The sequence below is a fragment of the Corvus hawaiiensis genome, chromosome 12, assembly GCF_020740725.1.
Source record: "Corvus hawaiiensis isolate bCorHaw1 chromosome 12, bCorHaw1.pri.cur, whole genome shotgun sequence".
Classification (NCBI taxonomy): Eukaryota; Metazoa; Chordata; class Aves; order Passeriformes; family Corvidae; genus Corvus; species Corvus hawaiiensis.
In genome coordinates, this window is record NC_063224.1 from 8,959,700 (window position 1) to 8,978,312 (window position 18,613).

The following is an 18,613-nucleotide window of genomic DNA, read 5'->3' on the forward strand; positions in this document are numbered from 1 at the left end:
AAGAGTCTATAGTTCTTGAAACTACTCGATGCTCTTTTTTTCCCCATTTGTCCTATTTTTCTTGCTTTCAGAGGTAACAGAACTCAAACTTCACTCCTGGAATTATTTTTTAAAATCTTTTGTTTGCAAACATAATGTGGTCCTTTCTGCTTACTTGTGTTTAGTGTAGTAAGCGGATACCAGGACAGGCACTAAAAAACAGCATGGAAAATGCAAAACCCAAAGCCCTCAAAATAGTCCTTATCCAGCTTTCTGTCAGAAAAGGAAGCAGCTACTTTTTTAGGATGGAACTCATACAGGTTGGTAGCAGCATTTGCAGCTTTCTGAAGAGCAGATTCCTGTGCCTGTGCTCCACAGGCCCTTGGCTTACCCCCACCTGTCCTGGAGGCCGAGGCTTTTGCCAGCATGTTTTAGCTTGTGCAAGGTGGAAAACGGCTGAAATTGAAAGCAATTGTGTTGTCCTCTCTGAGGGCTTTCACAATTATTCTGTGTTACTGTGAGGTCTGGTTCTCTTGCCACCAGATGGCACCTAAGCCCAGACAATAGGAAATACATATCTTCAACAAGCCCACAGCAATATTTTATTTCTTTAAATTTGCACACCTACAAGAACTGTTCAGTTCTATTTATTACAAATTATTAGAGATGTATAGAAACATGAAAAAAGACATTCACCTAAACTTGGCTACACTCAAAATCCAGATCCTGAGACACATCTCAATGAAAAACAGTAAAAGTAGCAGATATAAGTGTATTTCATTACAGATGCCCTAAAAGGTAAAATCAGATTTTCTGTGCAGGGATGCTATTTCTGCATCTGTTTAGGCATAAACAATCAAAATGTTGAGGAATATTAGATCAGTAAAATATCCCATCACAAAGCAATCTCCATTTGTCATTGGAGTCCGTCCATCTGCTATGATGTGCACACGTATGGACTTAAAATATAAAACACCAAGTTAAAATATATGTGGTTACAAATGCAACCTTTATTTAGTTCAAATGACAGACACAATGAATTATGCTTGAAACTACGTCTGTAATGAAACTGATATATTAACATGTCACTAAGGCATTTCTAGAAGGATGCAAAGGCACAAAACACAAGGCTGGAATTCAGCCTCAAAACAGTAGTTTTCAAAGTAGTGAACAGGCAGCTGCCCTGAGGAGCTTGGAGCCAAGGGCAGTGAGTTTTGATATCACAGTGTTATGTCAATTTTAACTAATGGTCCCATTGCTGGCCTCCATATTTTGGGAATACTTGCATGCAATCAGCCAGACACTGCTCCGTATTTGGTCTGCATTTTTCAAAGTGATTAATCCAATCCACTCTCACCATCCTCGTCACCTTGTGCTTTTTGAGGACATCCTTCCCCCTCAGCCAGGCCCTGTGCTTCTCCAACACTGCCATTCCCTGTTAAAAGCACAAAGGCAAAAGGCAAGTGAAACTCATTCGTGGTCTTTAATACTGAAAAAACAAATATAGAGACCATTTTTTTACAACCATTTAAATGAAACTCAGTAAGAAATCTGTGTACAGAAAGAGAAAACATTTTAATTCCTAATTTATTAGGATTCCCACATAAATAAAAGGAAGCAGTGATTGTAACTAACAGTCCTCAACAGGAGCTGAACAGATCCTTAGTGTGTCTGTGCCACTCCTGTTTTCTCTGTGATTAATAATGTCACTGTAATCTTACCATCCTCTTCCCACGAGCTTGGGTCATCTGGTTGATGACAGACTGGTGACAACAGTAGATCGTCCTTGGGCTCAGTGATTACCTCTTGGATCAAGGGTTTCAGAGGGACTACTTCTTTATCTTTGATCTCCAGGTATCTTTCTGAATTATCAGGCTGTGTAAAGAAGCTTTTGAGAAGGGGTCTTAAGTGCTCCTTTTCACGTGCTTTATGGTTCTGACATACACTTGAAAAAATTGCTGTTGGAACTTCTCCTATTGAATTCTCAAGCGTGCTTTTATTGTTTTTCTCTAATGCAGAACTGCAGTCATTTGTCACTTCAGAAATTATTTCAATCTTTGGGTGACAGTCCCGCTGTAAAGGTAAAAATGTAATTGAAAAATTATTCTTAGACATGAAAGCTAAAGGATGGGTAAATATCTCTTGGATCCATGTAACAGTTGTCAGCTTTAATGTGCTGTTCTCATAAAATATATGGAATATATGCTTCACCCATAGCTCTGCTGCTTTGTGGATGAATCTTAGGTTAGCAATTTCTCAGGCATCAGCAACAAACTGACCATAAACTTATTAACAGTTCATAAAAAGAACATCTATTTCAGCAATTCAGCAATGTGTGGGCTCTGTTCTAATATTTTACTCTGAACAGAGGAACCTGACCAACATCATCTGTCTTTGGCTGAGAACCAAGCACCCTTTGGAGCAGGACAGCTGCTAACACATCCTCCTTCACCAATCCTCTTTCCTTGCCTTCTTTTAATAGGAGGCTTTGTTGGCCAAGACCCTGTTATGAGTCTGTGATCAAAAGGGCAAATCAATTCCATGCCTTATGCTGACTTTAGGAACAGTTGGCATTATCTTGGAAAGACTTGTAAGAGCATGTACTATACCAGCCTCTGTCTCCAGCAAGGCCAGTATGATTCTGTGATCAGCATGAGAATCAAAACTGGGCTTTTAAACTTTGTTGTCTTCTTTTTTTCTCTTCTTCTTATAAGCTTGTGCCTAAAAGATTAGTTTGAGCAAAGCAAAACACTAAGGTGGACAAGGACTGGCCTACAGTGGAGAGGAGGAGTTTCAATCTCTCTGTGATTTCAGTTGAAAAATCAGATTTTATTCAATAGTAGGCAATTTGCACCATATTAGTACTGGTAAAGTATATTTTAAGACTAATCTTCAGTATAACACTACATCCTATTAAGAAACTAAATTTATGTAACTGTTGCATTACTGATCATAAGTTTTTATTCTACTTTTGTTACACACAAATATAAAAAAATCAGATTTTGAAAGATTTACATACAGAGATGAAAGTTTGTAAATGCTTAAGTGATTGCATCTCCAAACCAGCATTTCACAACTTAGATTATCCTCATTTTGCAAAACATTTGTAAATGTGTTTAGGGAAGCTTCATTACTGGAATTAATGACAATGTTACCTCTTGAACAAAGATTTCGTCTTCTGGGGGAAACTCACTTAGAACTACATCTTCTAAATCAGGCAGTTCCTGTGAACAATCACAGATCAATAATCAGTGGGAAGAGCTACTGTAACCCATGAAAAATGACATCTCTGGCTCACTGGACAACTTCTTCAAAGCACTGCTCATCAGGGTGCGAGGCCACAGCCAGCAGGACCCCACTGCCATCCTCTCCCAGGGCCAGTCAGCTGTTAAACACATGTGGGAAAGGGAAAATTCATCTGTCTCCAGAAACAGCAAATGGGAAAGCAATAGCGTTAATGTCAGACTGAATGCTGTTTTCTACTATGCTGTGTGATTATAAAGGAAAACAGGATAAAGAGTAAGGCATTACCAGGATTTTAAAAGCAAACATGGTTTATTCTCTTAGCTGTTTCCTATCTATTCAACAGATTTAATCCCACTGCAACCCATCTTTATGGGTAAGTGCCAAATCCAGACCTGCAGTCTTCCTGAAACTGCTATCAGTAAACTCTGTTAATGTAAATACACCTAATAAACCAATGTTTTACTGAGAATGAATTAAGGATACAGAACAGCAAACTTGCTGAGAACTGTTTTTCCTCATACAGGTCCCATCATCTCAGCTTTCCACTAAAAAATATTATCTCAGACAACTATCATTTGCTGACGTGAAAGCAAAACCAGAAGGTGGGAATGCAGAATCACAGGTAGAACCTAATACCTTGTTGCCATTTTTTTAATGGTAGGTCAATACTGGGATAAGCATCTCCTTTTGTTTTTAGATACTTTTAGCACTTAATGACTTTGTAGCTGACTGCTTGGTGTAGTAGCATCAGGTACATCTATTCTGTACTGTTTTGTGTGGTGAAGATTATTACAGAATTAAAATCAAGAAAGAAAATTTCTCCTTCCTGATATGGCTGCAGCTAGCGCAGCATGTCCTGAAGTCACATAGTTTCATAAAAATAGCATTAAAAATGTACAAATTAAGATCTGAGACTAATGTGGAGTTTGATGTCAATAGGGAGATGAAATAGCTGTTAGTGTTGTTTCAGTCATCAGGGTGCCTTTACAGATCAAGCCAAAATCACTTACTACAAGTTAACCTAGTTTAGGTACATGGGAATGTGGTTCCCACACTGCCAAGGCATGTGCAGCAACATGAGCTTGTTTCTGCTTGTCACAGGGATGTCATAACCACCCATTGCAAATCCTCCTCCACTCTTCTCCCTTTTATTACTCCTGAGACCATCTACAGACTCAGGATATGAATAAAGACAACGGTGCTGCTCCAGAGCTTCTCACCACCGGCATCTTCCCAGCCATTCCCTGCTATGTCAGCACTAAGATTCTTTGGAATATCTGCAATAGGGTAAGTACTGGAGGCTGTTGGGAGAGGCTCTTTCTATTACTAAATGTCATTGGAAGCATTGAACACTGGAATGTGCATTAGTGCATGATTTCGGTTTGGTTTTTCTTCTGTAGAATTAAAATAGTCCCACTTTTTACATCTCTAAAGAAACCCCACAGATGCGTGCTTAAGAGTTACTTTTATACTGCCTTAAAGTCTGTGCAAAGGGGCTTCCTGTGGTGCCATAGAGCATCAAGGGAAAAACAAACACTGAATCAAGGAGATCTTCACATTGTGGGTATCTACAGTGTCATTGTGCATTAAAAACCTTTATTTCAGACGCTGCAAGATCTACTTTTCAGAATAATATTGTGCATACTTTGAATTGCTGCCCATTCTTTCCACTATCTTTTTTAAACCTGTTATTGAAAACAGCTAAACAGGAGGAGGCAGCAGCAAACCCTCTACCAAAGCAGTGGGCTGAGCCCTTCAATAACAACATGGAATTTTTGCCTGGGAAATTAAGAGCATGACAAAGATATGAGGCTTTTCTGCCAGTAGTTAACAATGCCAGTATAGGGTATCAAAGAGTGTATTAAGTGCTCTGGGAAATCATAAGCTCAGAAGTTTTTATTGCTGATTATATCATAGTCCGACACTGTCAGTTTGTCAGCAGAGTCCTAATTAGGACATATTGAACAATTCTCCTTTGAAATGAAGTTGTATTTTTCAGTGGTATGTATGTCCTCCTCATGGTTAAATATGGTAAACAGGTTTAAATGTTGCATCAGATAGAAACTTCAGATAGTAGAAGATCATACTACAAATGTCAATCACTTATTATATATCTGAATAATGTACATTCTGTTTTTCTTGGAAACTGAAATCAGAGTTCTATTTTGAGAATTTCTAATATCTAATACTGCTGGGTGACATTTACAATGATGGGGGTGCTATTTCTTCCCTATGCTTTTTCTGCAGTAGTTCATATTTTCAACTGCATATTTCATTGGAGTGTTGATTAAGAGGACAAATATATCTACTAGGTTCTTTTTGCTGTGATTTCTGTTTTTAAATGAGAGCCCTCATTAGCTTCTCCAGAGAAATCACAAAGATAGAAGGTCAACTTCAGGTGATTTACAGGGCAAAAGGATTTATAGGATAAAAAATTTAAGGACAAAATAAACTTTGGAAGCATTCTTTATATATGTTTCACTGGAAAGAATACCCCTGCAACTTTGCTTTTTTGGGTCTTTTTCTTTCTTTCATTTTTCTAACAGTATACCTTTCTTTAAAACCTACCCATATCGTTTTATTAGCCAGAATATTACAACAATTAACTTGGAGAAGACAATATCCACATGTGAACTTCTCAAAGTCTGAATCCAATACATACATCAAGAGAAAGTTTCTCCAGTGTCTCCAGCTTGAACTGTTCAATTTCAGCATATTCATCCCTCTCAGGAAGCATGGCCTTGTCAGTAGCTGCCTCCTGTCCTGGTAGATTTAAAGAATAATCAATAGTCAGTTGCAGAGAACTAACTGAATAAAAAATATGTCTATACTGCAACAGCAAGCACTGCAAAACCAGACTGCTGGGGACATGACTACCACTGCAGAATTCACAGCTGAATCCAGCACTTTGTCTTTCTGTGATATTCTGGGACTCTCTTATATTGTATAAATTAATATTTGCATTTTTCAATAATGTGTTCCACTAGTCTATAAAAGCATTTCTCCATGTGTGAAGGTACAAAACAATCTCTAGAGTGATGACCAGCTTCTGTTGGCAGACAGACTGCCCAGTTTATGTGGGAGCAAGGAAAGTCTGTAAACTCTCCTGGCCTGCCAGTAAACCTGGCACGTTTGAGAAGTGAAGTTCCACCTTTAAGTTGCAGAAACTGCAGGTTAAGCCTTCAGAATTCTACTATTTGTTGTATTTAAGGACTATTTTACCCAGTATTCCTTGATTTCACCTAGTCGCTGTGGAAATCGAATGGAATGTTTTTATCTATGAATTAGTTGGCTTGACCCACAGCAGAGGCAGTGCTACACTAAGAGTTTGGCTCATCCTCTCTGCACGCTCACTTTGGTTTGGCTCTTCACTGGGTATGTTACCGTCTGTCTCCTCGTTGAAATTTGTGCATTTGTAAGAGTCTGGTTCCTGTGCACCCTCTCGAACTTCATCAGGCATATTTCCAGATGTGAAATCTCTGTTATCGCCTCTATTTGGTAGAAGTGTTATCGCTTCATCACAAACATCAAAACCTGCATTTTTAAATTTCTCAGTCTTTTCTTGAGCTTCTTCTTCTGATCTGTTTGAAGTCTCTGATGTATTAGAATTTCCATCACCATCTTTTGAATTTACAGGTGCCCCTACAAAAGAAATAATTTCATTAAAATTGCTGAGCTAATCTGCCACTGCTCATTTTAAATATCCAAACACTACTACATTGGGCTAAAATACGCAGGAAAAGCTCCTACTTTGTTTGAGCAGCTATTTGTGGATGAGTAGTCTTCCCAAGACTGCAGCAATGCTGTTTTCCCATCTCAACTCCCCAGCAAACAGAAGTTCCCCCAAAAAAAAATCATCTAGAGGAAACACTCAAATAATAAATGTCTGGTATTTCTAATACTTTGAAAAGGCTCACAAGTGACTATGTATTTAAATACATGCTTGAGGACTTTGATGGATGAACAACAAGTGCTGGTTACCCTCTCCTTTGTGCAATCCACTTGCTTGCAGACAAAGTTTTACTTATTAGTCAATCCAAAGACGTATCAGATAAAGACTCCTCTGCACATTCAAATTGGTCACAGACATCTTCCAAAATAGTAAGCACAAACCTTCTAGGGTATCTGTTGCAACTCCTTCCATGCACTTCTGTCTCCTCTTTTCCTCTGCTCTTTGCCTAATTGCTGCTAATGCATCAATGCTATCTTGGATTTTTTTTCTCTCTCTGGTTTCCCATTTTTCCCTTTCTGCTTTCTCAGCTTCAAGCCCTCCAGCAGCCCAGGCTTCTGCACAGGCTCTAATGAAAACACAAAAGCTCACTGTAATACAGCTATAAAAGCTCATCTTTGCAATGAGAGAGAAATTTAAAATAGCTTGCAACAGCACAAAATAGCTGCAAGAGAAAAAAGCAGATAGTGGTGACAATTCCTTATGCAACAGGCATGCATGTTTATCTCATCTTGTACATGGAACTGAAACAAAAGACACAGAGATATCCAAATGCTGATTGGTGATTACACCACCAGAGGTTGGTCTGATATTGGCTCAGCTTTTCCAGACACCTGCTCAGTTTCTGTTGACATCAGAATTTGCCTCTGGTTTACAGACCTGGTATAAAACAATTCTGTTCAAGAATTATTTTGTGAAAAAATACATTGCTTTTTTCTAGGTATGTTAGATGTAGAACTCTGTAGTGTAATACTCTTCTCCTTGAGGTCACCCACCCTCAATAAATTATACTGGTCAGTCTTCTTTTCAAGAATTATTTTGTGAAAAAATACATTACTTTTTTCTAGGTATGCTAGATGTAGAACTCTGTAGTATAATACTCTTCTCCTTGAGGTCACCCACCTTCAATAAATTATACTGGTCAGTCTTCTTTTCCTTTCATGACAGTATTGGCAAAAAATGGATGAGTGATTGCTAGCACTTGATCTTTACTGCTGTGTAAAGAAGATGGCTGTCTTTCTTACCTATCCTTTGGGAAAACTGGTCTGTCATCCAGATATGTCAGCTGTTTTAGTCGAACAGTGAGTGTTTTTCTATAATTAGCAATTTTCTTTATCACCTCGTTTCCCATCAAATTCAGCACATGCTAGAGAAACAAGGGAAACAATTTTTAAACTTGAGTAGCAAAAACCCCACTCTGGATATATGCACTTTCCCTGTCATTTCAAAAGCAAGAAATGAATAAAACATCCAGGGTGTTACAGGTGATCTACAAGAAACACAATAATGTTTAATAATGTTTCTTTTAGACTGATACTTACTGTGCCCTGAACTACCCAACAAAGCCACTTAATGGGGCTCACCCACACACGACAAACCCTCAGCTACTTTTGGCTTACCAGATTAGGCATCATCTCCAGAATAGCTACAATACTTGGATCACTTAGATTGTTGTGGGAAAGATCAAGAACAGAAATACTTGGGCATTCTTGCAAGTGCTGGATGTCTTCCACTGTTCGTAACTTATTGTGAGCAATCTGCAGAGTCTGCAGGACTTTCAGACAAGCTGCCAGATAAGAACAGCACAATGAAAGGAAAGGTAAGCGTTGCTGCTTCGCAGAGGGTTTTTTGGAGCAAGTAAAAAACTGCATTGTCAAACTAGTTGTTTATATTGAATTTGGAGCTTTTCTCTAAATTTGTTATTCTGTTATATATACTTTTTGACTAGGCCTCCAAAGCTTTCTTCACCCCAGGGAAAAACAGCAGCTTGGTTTTAGGATGGTAGTTGTTTTTAACTCACATTTTAAACTAATCAGTTACACAAAAGCAAGAGCTTGTGTTTCAAAATTCTCCAATGCATGCAAGTAGTAATGTAGAGAAATTGTTTTTTATTTTCTGCTGAGGACAGAATAAATCTTTTAGCAGATATAAGATTTGGTAATTGTGTCTGCAACTGCCAAAGCACATCTTAACTGTAAAGTAAATGCTGAAAACTGAATTGTCAGCCTGTCTGCAACACAGATAAGTACTGAGATGGTATTAAGACATAAGGAAAAACGACTTCATTATCCTAGGTATCCATGTGAAACCAGTTTCTATGTATTTGCTGTTTCTCAACATAGGTTTGATTCAACAGAAGCCCTGTGGGCTTTGGTATGGATATTGTGCAAAATCCTAACACAAATAAAAAAATCCCTTGAAACCAGTGCCACTAATAAAAGCTTAGTCAGAACTTAGGAAATAGGGCTTGTCAGAGGCTAAAACATGTTGTACCAACAGTTCTTACAGAGATTCTCAATGGTCCTAATGTAGTTGTTACTGATATTGAGGGAATCCAGCTTTTGTAAGCGTTCTAGGTTTTCAATTTTCTCAATTAAATTGAGTTGCAAATAGAGGCAACGCAACTCTGTCTGGGCCTCCAAATTCTCAATTTTTCTTAAGCCATTGCATTGCAGCCACAAACACTTCAGTCCAGTATATTCTTCAAGATTCTCCAGCCGGTCAAATCCTGCACAGAAAAAAAGATATTTTAAAATGAAATGGCACTGGCTGAAAACAGCTCTTTGGAAGAGAAAGTTCCATTAAACCAGAGCTGCTGAAACAGCCTGAGAGAGCACTTGGACTGAATTACTGCCAATATTTCCACTGAAGTCATGGTATTGTTTCTGGCCCATAAAGGGCAAAACCAGGTTGGTACCTATCCTGGTCTGTATTTCAGCAGCCCTTAAGATGCTAAATAATACATAGCAAAACCAAGGCCGAATGTAGAAGGTAGCATATCCTATTTATTTGGAAGAATTCTTAGGTTAACTTGGACCAGGTAGCTGCATCATGCAAAAACCTGCTCAGAGACCACAAGAGGATGAGTAATGTTCATTCTAACAATTTTTTTTTCTTTCAGTAGTGTCTGCAAACATGGAGCAAGTCTTTTCTGTTTATTTTCTTCTTGACCATGTGTATTTGGCAGTAAAAAAGTTCAAAAAGCTAGAAAAATCTCTTTATACAAACAATTTAAGGAAAAACACGTTTATTTTCCTCTGAATGCAACCCAGGCCAGTATTTTAAGACATTTCTCAGAGGGTCCTGTTTCAGGAAAAGAAACCAAAAATATGTCCCTTGATTCCTATTGATCCTTTGAATGGCTCCACAAAGTGAGTTAGATGTACAATCAGTTTACTTTTCTACCTCCATATTGACTCATTTTGTTTCCCAAATCCAGTATTACATAAAATTGTGCTTCTAATTTAAAAGAATGACTAGATACCTTATTTCAGTGAGCCATGAAACAGATTCTCTGCTAAAATGCTACTTAAAATGATCAAGCTAGGCAGTCATGTTCACATCTTACCTTTATAATGCAAGTACAGTATATCATTTAAGTATGGGGTCCAGTATAATTTCTGCTGTTTACAGATGTCTAGCAGAATCTTTTTTGTCATTCTAAAATAGTACAGGAAGTAGAAGCAAAACAAAAAATGTGTATCAGTGCACATTCTGAAATCTTTTGTTTCTACAGATTCCAATGCAACACAATTAACAGTTCTTTCATGCAAGAGAAATAGCTACAGCTTTCAAAATTATATTCCAATAAAGAAGCAGCAGTGAGGGTTTTCAGAGTGGCTTTTCATTTCTACCTTTGAAGTGAGTTACCAGGCCCTTCTGCTAAAAAACTGAGAGTTCATAGGAAAATGGACAGGAAATTAGAGAGTCCATCTTCTTGGAAAAGGGCAGCATGATTCCATGTTAGCTTCTGGTTCCAATGTTAGCTTCCTCTCCAATTCTTTCCCCCGTTCCTTGTTGCTTTGGTACAGGACCTTTGGTGGCAGAGCCAAAATGCAACATTTTCTCAGATTAGAAAAGTCAGTAGTTATCAACCCAACATTTTACTGAAATGCTGACTCCAAAATAGCACTCAATAGTTTTGATATACAGCTGTTTGCTGGCTGGGAATGCCACTAGGAATTAACACAATGCCTTGTCTGAACTGATGCAGAGAAATGGTTAAATCTACTGGCAAATGACTTCCACAGGAGCTTGCACAATTTTCTCCAGATCCATTACATGACTACATCATGTGGTCAGAATATAGTTTGCTACTGTGGCCATAAAAACCAAACATCTGTACAAATGCTGGAAGTACCACTAATACCTGACTTATCCATTATTCTCAAGTTCTCCAGAACTGAGATGAACACACAGAATAGCAAAACTCCTGATGATGCCAACACATCCACAGACAATATGTTACCTTACAGAGCCTCTCTTTTCTTCTGTCCTTTGACTGGATGAGCTGGTTCCAGACTTCTGATCAGTACCTGATTTTTGTTCATTCTGTTGATCTGTTCTGGACATACAGTTGACTTCTTTCTCTTGAGTTTTAATAGCTTTATAAATAAGAAAATTAGTTGCAATTTAACAGCAAGGGTAGGGAAAATGTGTCGTTGCCAATTACTTTAAAGAAATATTGAAAAGCACTTGAATATGAATTTCAAGAAGAGAGTGTTCTAATCAAGGTTTCTGTTAACATTTTTAATGGAACTTAACTTTTTTACACAGCATTGTAAAATAAATAGTAGCAATTGAACTATTGAAATCTGCATATTTTATTTTTTTTAGATCTGGAAGTCAGATAGTACCCATTATTCTTAAGATTATTATAATGTACAGTGACACTAAGGTATTGACACCAATGTTCCTATGGTGTTAGACATTTAATATGTATTACATTTAATTAACACCAATTTGAGTTTACTGTAAAGAGACTACAGTAATGGTGTATCAGAGTCATCCCAAGCACTGTTAGTCTAGCTCTTCTACAAATTTACCCTTCTGCACTCCTTGGAAGGTGTCTTTATACTGCCTTTAATGGCAATTTCAGTATTTCTCTCTTCACTTGCCCTGGACCTTCTACTTGTACTTGTAGTTGGTACATTTGAAGAGAAAGTGCAAACAAGATGATTGTACCAGGTTACTTAAATATGACTGTAATTAAAACATAATAATCAGACATATTTAGTAACGCAAGAGGCAATGGGCTGAAACTGATGCACAGAAGTTCCACCTGAACATAAGGAAGAACTTCTTTACTGTGCTGGAACACAGCTGGAACTGTTTGCCCAGAGAAGGTATGGAGTGTCCGTCACTGGAGATATTCCAGAACCATCTGGAGACAATCCTGTGCCATGTGCTCTGGGATGGCCCTGCTTGAGCAGGGAGGCTCTGGACCCATGACCCACTGTGGTCCCTTCAAACCTGACCCATCCTGTGACTCTGTGACTTAGAGGTCAGACTAGCTGTGTGATTACAACACTGGAAGAAATATCTCTCTGGCAACAGGAAAGTAAGAAATATAGGGAAAGAAAAAAAGGCCACAGGAAGATAGCAATTAAGTATGCCTCAGTTATGTCAGGATTTCCAGTGACTTTGCTGGGAGAAAGCACACACTCGTATTTGCTTCCAGATGAGTAGGAACAGCCGTGATGTGCAGGCTTTGTGTGCTGGCGAGCGAGCCGGAGGGGCTCACCTGTGCTCACTGCGCTGCCCTCACGCTCCTTATGGGCACCTCCGCTCCCGGTGTCGCCCAGCGGCGCCCCTGACGCCTCAGGCGCCGGGACCCCCCCTCCGCGGCCGCTGCCCGGGTCTCCAGCGGGCGCCGCCTGCATTCTAACACCCCCGAGCTGGTATGGGATTTACGCTCTGAGTTTTTCAGACAAAATGTCCGCAGACTTTAGGCGGCAGACGAAGGACGGAGCAGAGCCCGAGCCCCGGCGGCCGCCTCAGCCGTGGCCATGGCGATGCCGCGCGCAGGCCCACAAAGCCCCGCGGCCGCTCCCGGCGGCCCCGCGCGGCGCAGGCGGCGGCGGGCGCGGGCAGCGCGGCGGGCGAGGCGGCAGCGGGTCAGGGCCGCGGCGGGGGTGGGGTGGGGTGTGTCTGGGACAGCTCGGAACCGGGAGGGTTCGGGTCTTTCAGGGCCGCGGCTGGGCGAGGGGCCGAGGCGCCGGGCCAGCTCGCTGGGGCTGCGCGGGGAGGGCGCGCCCGGAGCCCGTTGTCCCTCCCTGGGCGAGGGGCGGGCGGAGTGTGGCGGTGCCGGGCGGCACATCGGGTCCTGTCGAGGGGAGGACGGATTTGCGCTTGTTTAATAAATGTATTAACTAGTAAAAGCCGTGTGAGGCACAGCAAGCGCGGTGTGCGGGGTGCCTGATGTGCTGCACTGTGCCGTGGTTCAAGGACAGTGGCAGATGCGGCGCTTTTGACAGCGCTGGGGACTGACGTTCTGTCTCTGAGCCTGCTTTGTCTCTCATGTAGCTTTTTGTCCTTGAAAGAGCCCGTTTTTTCTTTGTGTGTCAGCTGCCTCGTGCTGGTTATCCTTGCTTCTCTTGTAGGTGGTTCTTCATCTTCCAAAATTGCTTTTCACCTGTTCAGCTTCTGCTTGAATTGTTTTATTTACAGAATCGTTGATCAGTGTTGTTGCAGTATAACTGATTAATAGCTAAGCCCTAGAAAAAGGGCTAAACAGTACCTAACCCAGTGAGGATGATGATAGGTGACACCCAAATTTTAGCAGACTGACTTACGGCTTTTCTGTGTCAAAACAGTTCAAACTGTAACATGCTGAATCTCAAAGGTTATCCGTACAGTCTGAAAAGTTTACGTGGCCCAAGAGGCAATTGTAATTGCCTGTGTCTTTTTTTTTTTTTCAGGCTTCTGATCACCATGGCTGCAGTGGATCAATTCTCCCTCTTGTACAGAGAAATCAGTCGCTCCTGCAGTTTCTACATAGAAGCCCTAGCTATTGTTGGAGCTTGGTACACAGTCAGAAAGTGTGTGTCTCTGGCGTTTGACACTTACAGTGCGCTCAGGCTGCACGTTATCCCAAAGCTGAGTGGGGAGATTGATCTCGTCAAGAAGTACGGAAAATGGGCCGTGGTCACTGGTAAGAGAAGAAGTGGTGAATTTGCTTGTGTTTGTGTAACATACTGTGCCAGTACTGTGAAACTTGGTAGCTTGTGCTGCTGAGTGTACTTTATGTCACAAGCTGGGGCCTGTAGTATCTCTGGTTGAAGGTTAATCTGCCTGAGCAGTTGCTGTTGTTTGTTGCCTTTATAAATTAATTCCTCGGGATACGGGCAAGCTAAGTGAGTTGACTGAATGCTGAGAAAGAATCACAGTAATTGTTGCCCAGATTTGCAAGGTACATCTTGAACACCTGCAAATGTAGACAGTGATGCAGACAAGATCTTTTTTTTTGCTATGAGGTGTCTATATGTGCTCTAGTTCTTCAACAAGGTTTGAGTCCTGTACCTCTGACGTTCCTGCCTTTCGTTAAGGTTCTCCTTTGAGCTCTGTCTTTCTGTCATAGAAAATATAAAACTTTTATGAGGGGAATTGCAGAAGTTGGTTGACAGGGTTGTCTTTACTGTTGTGTCTTTGAATTCAATATATTCAGTGCCACATGATCTCAGAAAAAAGAATAAAGCTCTAATTGAAAGAACTGTCAAAGTAGAAGGCTGGTGTTGCTCTGTTTTCACTTGTGTATTGTATTGCTGTTTTGTCTTGCAGGTAGCACAGATGGTATTGGGAAGGCTTATGCTGAAGAACTGGCAAAGCTTGGTGTCAACATCATCTTAGTCAGCCGAAACAAAGAGAAACTGGAGGCTGTATCCAGGAGCATATCTGAAACCTACCAAGTGGAAACAGATTTCATAGTAGCTGATTTCAGCAAGGGGCGTGAGCTTTACCCAGCCATTAAGGAGGCTCTGAAAGACAAGGAAATTGGGATTTTGGTGAATAATGTAGGAATATTTTATGCCTACACAGACTATTTTACTAATCTGTCTGAGGAGACGCTATGGGACTTGATCCATGTAAATATTGCTTCTGCTACCATGATGACACATATCGTGCTGCCAGGCATGGTAAAGAAGAAGAAAGGGGCAATTGTGAACCTTTCTTCAGCAGTCTGTTGTCAGCCAACACCGATGTTGACAGTCTATGGAGCCTCTAAAGTAAGTTGGGGTGTACTGTTAAATGGTATGCACTGGAAAGTACATTATAGGCTGGTTATGTTATGGGGTTTCTTAACACATTCAGCAAGGATGTCAAAATACTTGAATGTTTTCTGGGGATTTGTTTAAATATTGGAGGTGAATGATACGTGTATTATGCAGTAAACTCTTCATCCTCACCAGTGCTGGGCTTTGAACCAAAGTCAGTGCTCTTGGATTTTGTGTGAACTGTGGCATAACAGTCATTCTAGGAGAAATGTTGCCTTTCTCAGATGCACAAAGCAGAGAGGCAGTTCTGTGCACCCCGTTGAAAGGGTCAAGAATTTAATTTCTCTCTTCTTCAGCTGAACTGTGCATATACCTCAAGCCTTTTGCATACCAGTATTTGGTAGCAAAAAGGGCTATACTCGTGCTCAAGCCACCACTGTGACGAAGAGTGTGGCCAGATCAAGCCACTGCTTCACGTAGTACTAAGGAGTGTTGTGCCATATTTGGGGACAAGTGGAAAGAACTCCCCCATAATTGTCCTTCCTGAAGAGATCCAGCCAGTAATTAATAGGATGGGGCAGCTAGGTGTGAAGAATGAATGCTCATGATGATCGTGGATTTACACTGGATGATGTGCTGCTGAATCCACAAAAGCAACTGGGATTGTGGAAGGATCTCACCTAGATCCAGTGTCTAAACACAAGTGGTTATTGCTCCCAGCTGTCTGTGGCTGCCCTCTGTTGTAGCCTTGCTCCTGACATAGCTCTTGTATTTCCTTTGGCCTGGAGCAAAACCAGCTCTTACTACCCCAAGGTATAAAACTCTTTGCAGACTTTCTTCAGTGTGGAAACTTGCTTAAGATTACTGTTTCTATGCAGAGTATCTGCCCCTTTAGTTATGCTAAGTGTATGTAGAACTGCACCCTGAATTAAAACAATTTAAAGGCTTGAATGAAAAAGAGGAAACATAAATCTACCAAAGTTTCTTCATTTAGCTGACAAAATAAATCCAAATCCTAGATCAGCAATCCATCTTTAAGGCTGGCCTCAGAACACAGAAGTGAGAACAAGCTGCTGTAACATAACAGTGAATGGTGTTTGAAGTGGTCGCTTTAGTTTTCCTAAAGCAGCTGTAAGAGCTTTTGTACAAGATGCTTTCCCAGAAAACTGTTGGGAAAACCTTTTGCATGGCTGTTTAGGAGCAGAAAGATGTCTGCTCACAAGCTGAGTTTGAAATGCTCTTTCTCAGGGAGAACTGGCTGTGTGGCACAGCAGTAGCTTCAGCAAGGAAGGCATCAGTGTTGCTGCCCCAGTAAGACTGAGCCAGGCTCACTTTTTGGTCTGATTCCAGAAGTCCCAGTTATCAGGCTTGTGCTTTTCTTGTTATTCTGTAAAAGTAAAATGAGCTAAAGGAGGTGATGCAGATACACATTAACAAATGAATACTTTTGCATAAGGTAGTCCCAGGAAATAACTAACCTGGCTTCTGGAAGATACAGTTGAATGCGAAATTCACCTGTCAGTGTAATAAAGAATGGGACTTTATTTTCTCCTTCTGACAGTAGTAGGTAGAACTGGCTGTAGAGTGTCCTTGCAATGCCCCCAGACCAAACAAGGTGTTTGTTTTGGGTGAAATAAATGTTCTTATATTGTTTTTAAGCAGAAATTGTCAGACTGTGTTAAGCAGTCACTTTGTCCTGCAAGTTACATGGCAAGTTTATAGCAAATAACAACACATAGAAATGTTGATAATACTTCAGAAATTTGTATTTTTATACTATTTATTAATTTTATATTTATTGAGCTGCTGTAAAAAATGTGTTACAACTTTTCTGTAATTTTAATAAAACCTTGCCCTGAGATTTCATTGTTTAAAAAAAAAGAAAAAAAAAAGTCTCTTTCTGCTTTTGTCTTTCTAGAGCTACTTGGACTATTTCAGTAGAGCACTACATTATGAGTATGCCTCTAAAGGAATTTTCGTTCAGAGTCTAATGCCATTTGTAACTACTACAAAAATGGTAGCATTCAGCAGCACTGTATCAAAGAGATCTATCTTTTTTCCTACTGCTGAAGAATATGCAAGTCATGCTGTTTCTACTCTTGGGTTATCCATAAGGACCACTGGTTATTGGAAGCATGCAATACAGGTAATGGAATTCACTAAACTATTTCATGTTTGTCAGTAGAAGTACATCAGCTGTTTACTTTCTTAGGAGTCTAAATGAAAACTATGCCCATTCTGAAAAAGTGTAATATATGTTGTAGACTTTAAGCGTTGTGCAATGTTTTCTCACTAGTTCTGCTTTAGAAAATCATGCTTGGGCATGCTTATTTTTAAGATCAGAGAATGAATCCAATTCTCCCTTGAAATGCACACAAAAATGGGAAAGAGTCAACTTTTTACTGAAAAGCACAGAGTATCTCATTTCACCTGGGGTGTTGCTGACTGGGCAAGTGTTTCACTGTCTTCTGTAAACAGAAGCAGCTTTTTTTGGTCTTAATATATTGAGCGTATTTCTGCTTTGGGAAGGAGTGGGTAGGGAGGATGGAATAATAGCAGGAAAAAACACCATCCTTTTGTTCTAAGCTACCTGGAAGCAGGTCCTCCATTTGTTAGGGTTTTGATTTTTGGGGGCAGATCGTTTTATGCACATTGGTCACATCTCATGTATCCCACCTAGTGACTTCCTGTAGCATTGGGTTGAGTAGATGGAAATGAAGACGTGGGGATTAGTCCAAAAGGAATAAAAGAGGTAGGATGGATTTTGGCAAGATGTGGCAATTAAAGGAAGTGGACAGAATTGCTGTTGTGAACTTGACCAAATCAGGATTTATTTGCAGAACTTAACTGCTCAGCTGTGGGTGCTACTTCTGAAACAACTGAATAAATGTACTTCCAAGGGGTTGAATTTTAAGGCTTAGTTGATGATATTCAAGCACTTTTTGCCTTGCTTTAGTAGTGATTTGAGAAACTGTTTACTTTAATGGAATGTATCTTAATCTGTCCCTTCCTTTGATTTTTTCTGTTCTCTTGTCTCTCTGTGCCTCTCCACAGCTCACACTGGGTGAGTGCCTGCCTGAATGGATGTGGGCATGGTTTGCACTGTATTTGGGCAAAATTCTACGCAAGCAAGCTTTGGCAGCCAAAGCTAAATAGGAGTAGCTCGATGTCCCACGTGCCAGTTCTGATCAGAGTGCTGCAGAAATGTTTAATGCACCTTGGAGGACTTACTGTAACTTACCCGTACCTTGTTAAGCAAGCTACGTAACCTAGACGACAGAAGTCTGGATCCTCTCTGTATCCTTGTATTAAATAGCTCCTCTGCTGTTTTCCTTTATGACAAAGTGCTGATGTTCTTGATGTTACTCTCTATTCACTTTCTCATTGAGATAATTGGGCAGCGCAGGCACAGTGTTATTTCTGACAGTAAGTGACTATCTCTCAC

The 18,613-nt window shown here is 40.3% G+C and overlaps 2 protein-coding genes across 7 annotated transcripts; one reads left to right on the plus strand and one right to left on the minus strand.

Moving 5' to 3' along the window:
- Nucleotides 1–610: 610 nt before the first annotated feature.
- Nucleotides 611–12,837, minus strand: DNAAF1 (dynein axonemal assembly factor 1). Of its 2 annotated transcripts, none has more exons than XM_048316453.1 (12): nt 12,699–12,837; nt 11,424–11,559; nt 10,524–10,615; nt 9,462–9,683; nt 8,575–8,741; nt 8,200–8,321; nt 7,339–7,523; nt 6,610–6,867; nt 5,888–5,988; nt 3,135–3,203; nt 1,701–2,052; nt 611–1,414 (listed from the first exon to the last, which is right to left on the minus strand). In XM_048316453.1, the coding sequence occupies exons 1-12, from the start codon at nt 12,835–12,837 to the stop codon at nt 1,317–1,319; spliced, it is 1,941 nt and encodes a 646-aa protein (XP_048172410.1). In that variant the 3' UTR covers nt 611–1,316. The 2 variants fall into 2 exon arrangements, with proteins under 2 accessions (XP_048172410.1, XP_048172408.1); XM_048316451.1 differs by having other exon boundaries at nt 6,580–6,867.
- Nucleotides 4,363–18,505, plus strand: HSDL1 (hydroxysteroid dehydrogenase like 1). Of its 5 annotated transcripts, none has more exons than XM_048316460.1 (5): nt 4,363–4,512; nt 13,876–14,108; nt 14,735–15,180; nt 17,087–17,314; nt 18,223–18,505. In XM_048316460.1, the coding sequence occupies exons 1-5, from the start codon at nt 4,475–4,477 to the stop codon at nt 18,322–18,324; spliced, it is 1,047 nt and encodes a 348-aa protein (XP_048172417.1). In that variant the 5' UTR covers nt 4,363–4,474; the 3' UTR covers nt 18,325–18,505. The 5 variants fall into 5 exon arrangements, with proteins under 5 accessions (XP_048172417.1, XP_048172418.1, XP_048172421.1 ...); XM_048316461.1 differs by lacking the exon at nt 4,363–4,512 and adding an exon at nt 8,680–8,774; XM_048316464.1 differs by lacking the exon at nt 4,363–4,512 and adding an exon at nt 12,774–12,855.
- The last annotated feature ends 108 nt before the right edge of the window (nt 18,506–18,613 follow it).

Bases quoted from the DNA above. Each gene is read 5' to 3' on its own strand.
- HSDL1 (XM_048316460.1), top strand. From the start codon at position 4,475: ATGTCAGCACTAAGATTCTTTGGAATATCTGCAATAGG. The intron at 14,109-14,734 runs GTAAGAGAAGAA...TTTGTCTTGCAG, and splicing joins AAAATGGGCCGTGGTCACTG to GTAGCACAGATGGTATTGGG. The intron at 15,181-17,086 runs GTAAGTTGGGGT...TTGTCTTTCTAG, and splicing joins CAGTCTATGGAGCCTCTAAA to AGCTACTTGGACTATTTCAG.
- DNAAF1 (XM_048316451.1), bottom strand. From the start codon at position 12,837: ATGCAGGCGGCGCCCGCTGGAGACCCGGGCAGCGGCCGCGGAGGGGGG. The intron at 10,616-11,423 runs GTAACATATTGT...GTACTATTTTAG, and splicing joins GAAAAGAGAGGCTCTGTAAG to AATGACAAAAAAGATTCTGC. The intron at 2,053-3,134 runs GTAACATTGTCA...TTACCTTTACAG, and splicing joins ACGAAATCTTTGTTCAAGAG to CGGGACTGTCACCCAAAGAT.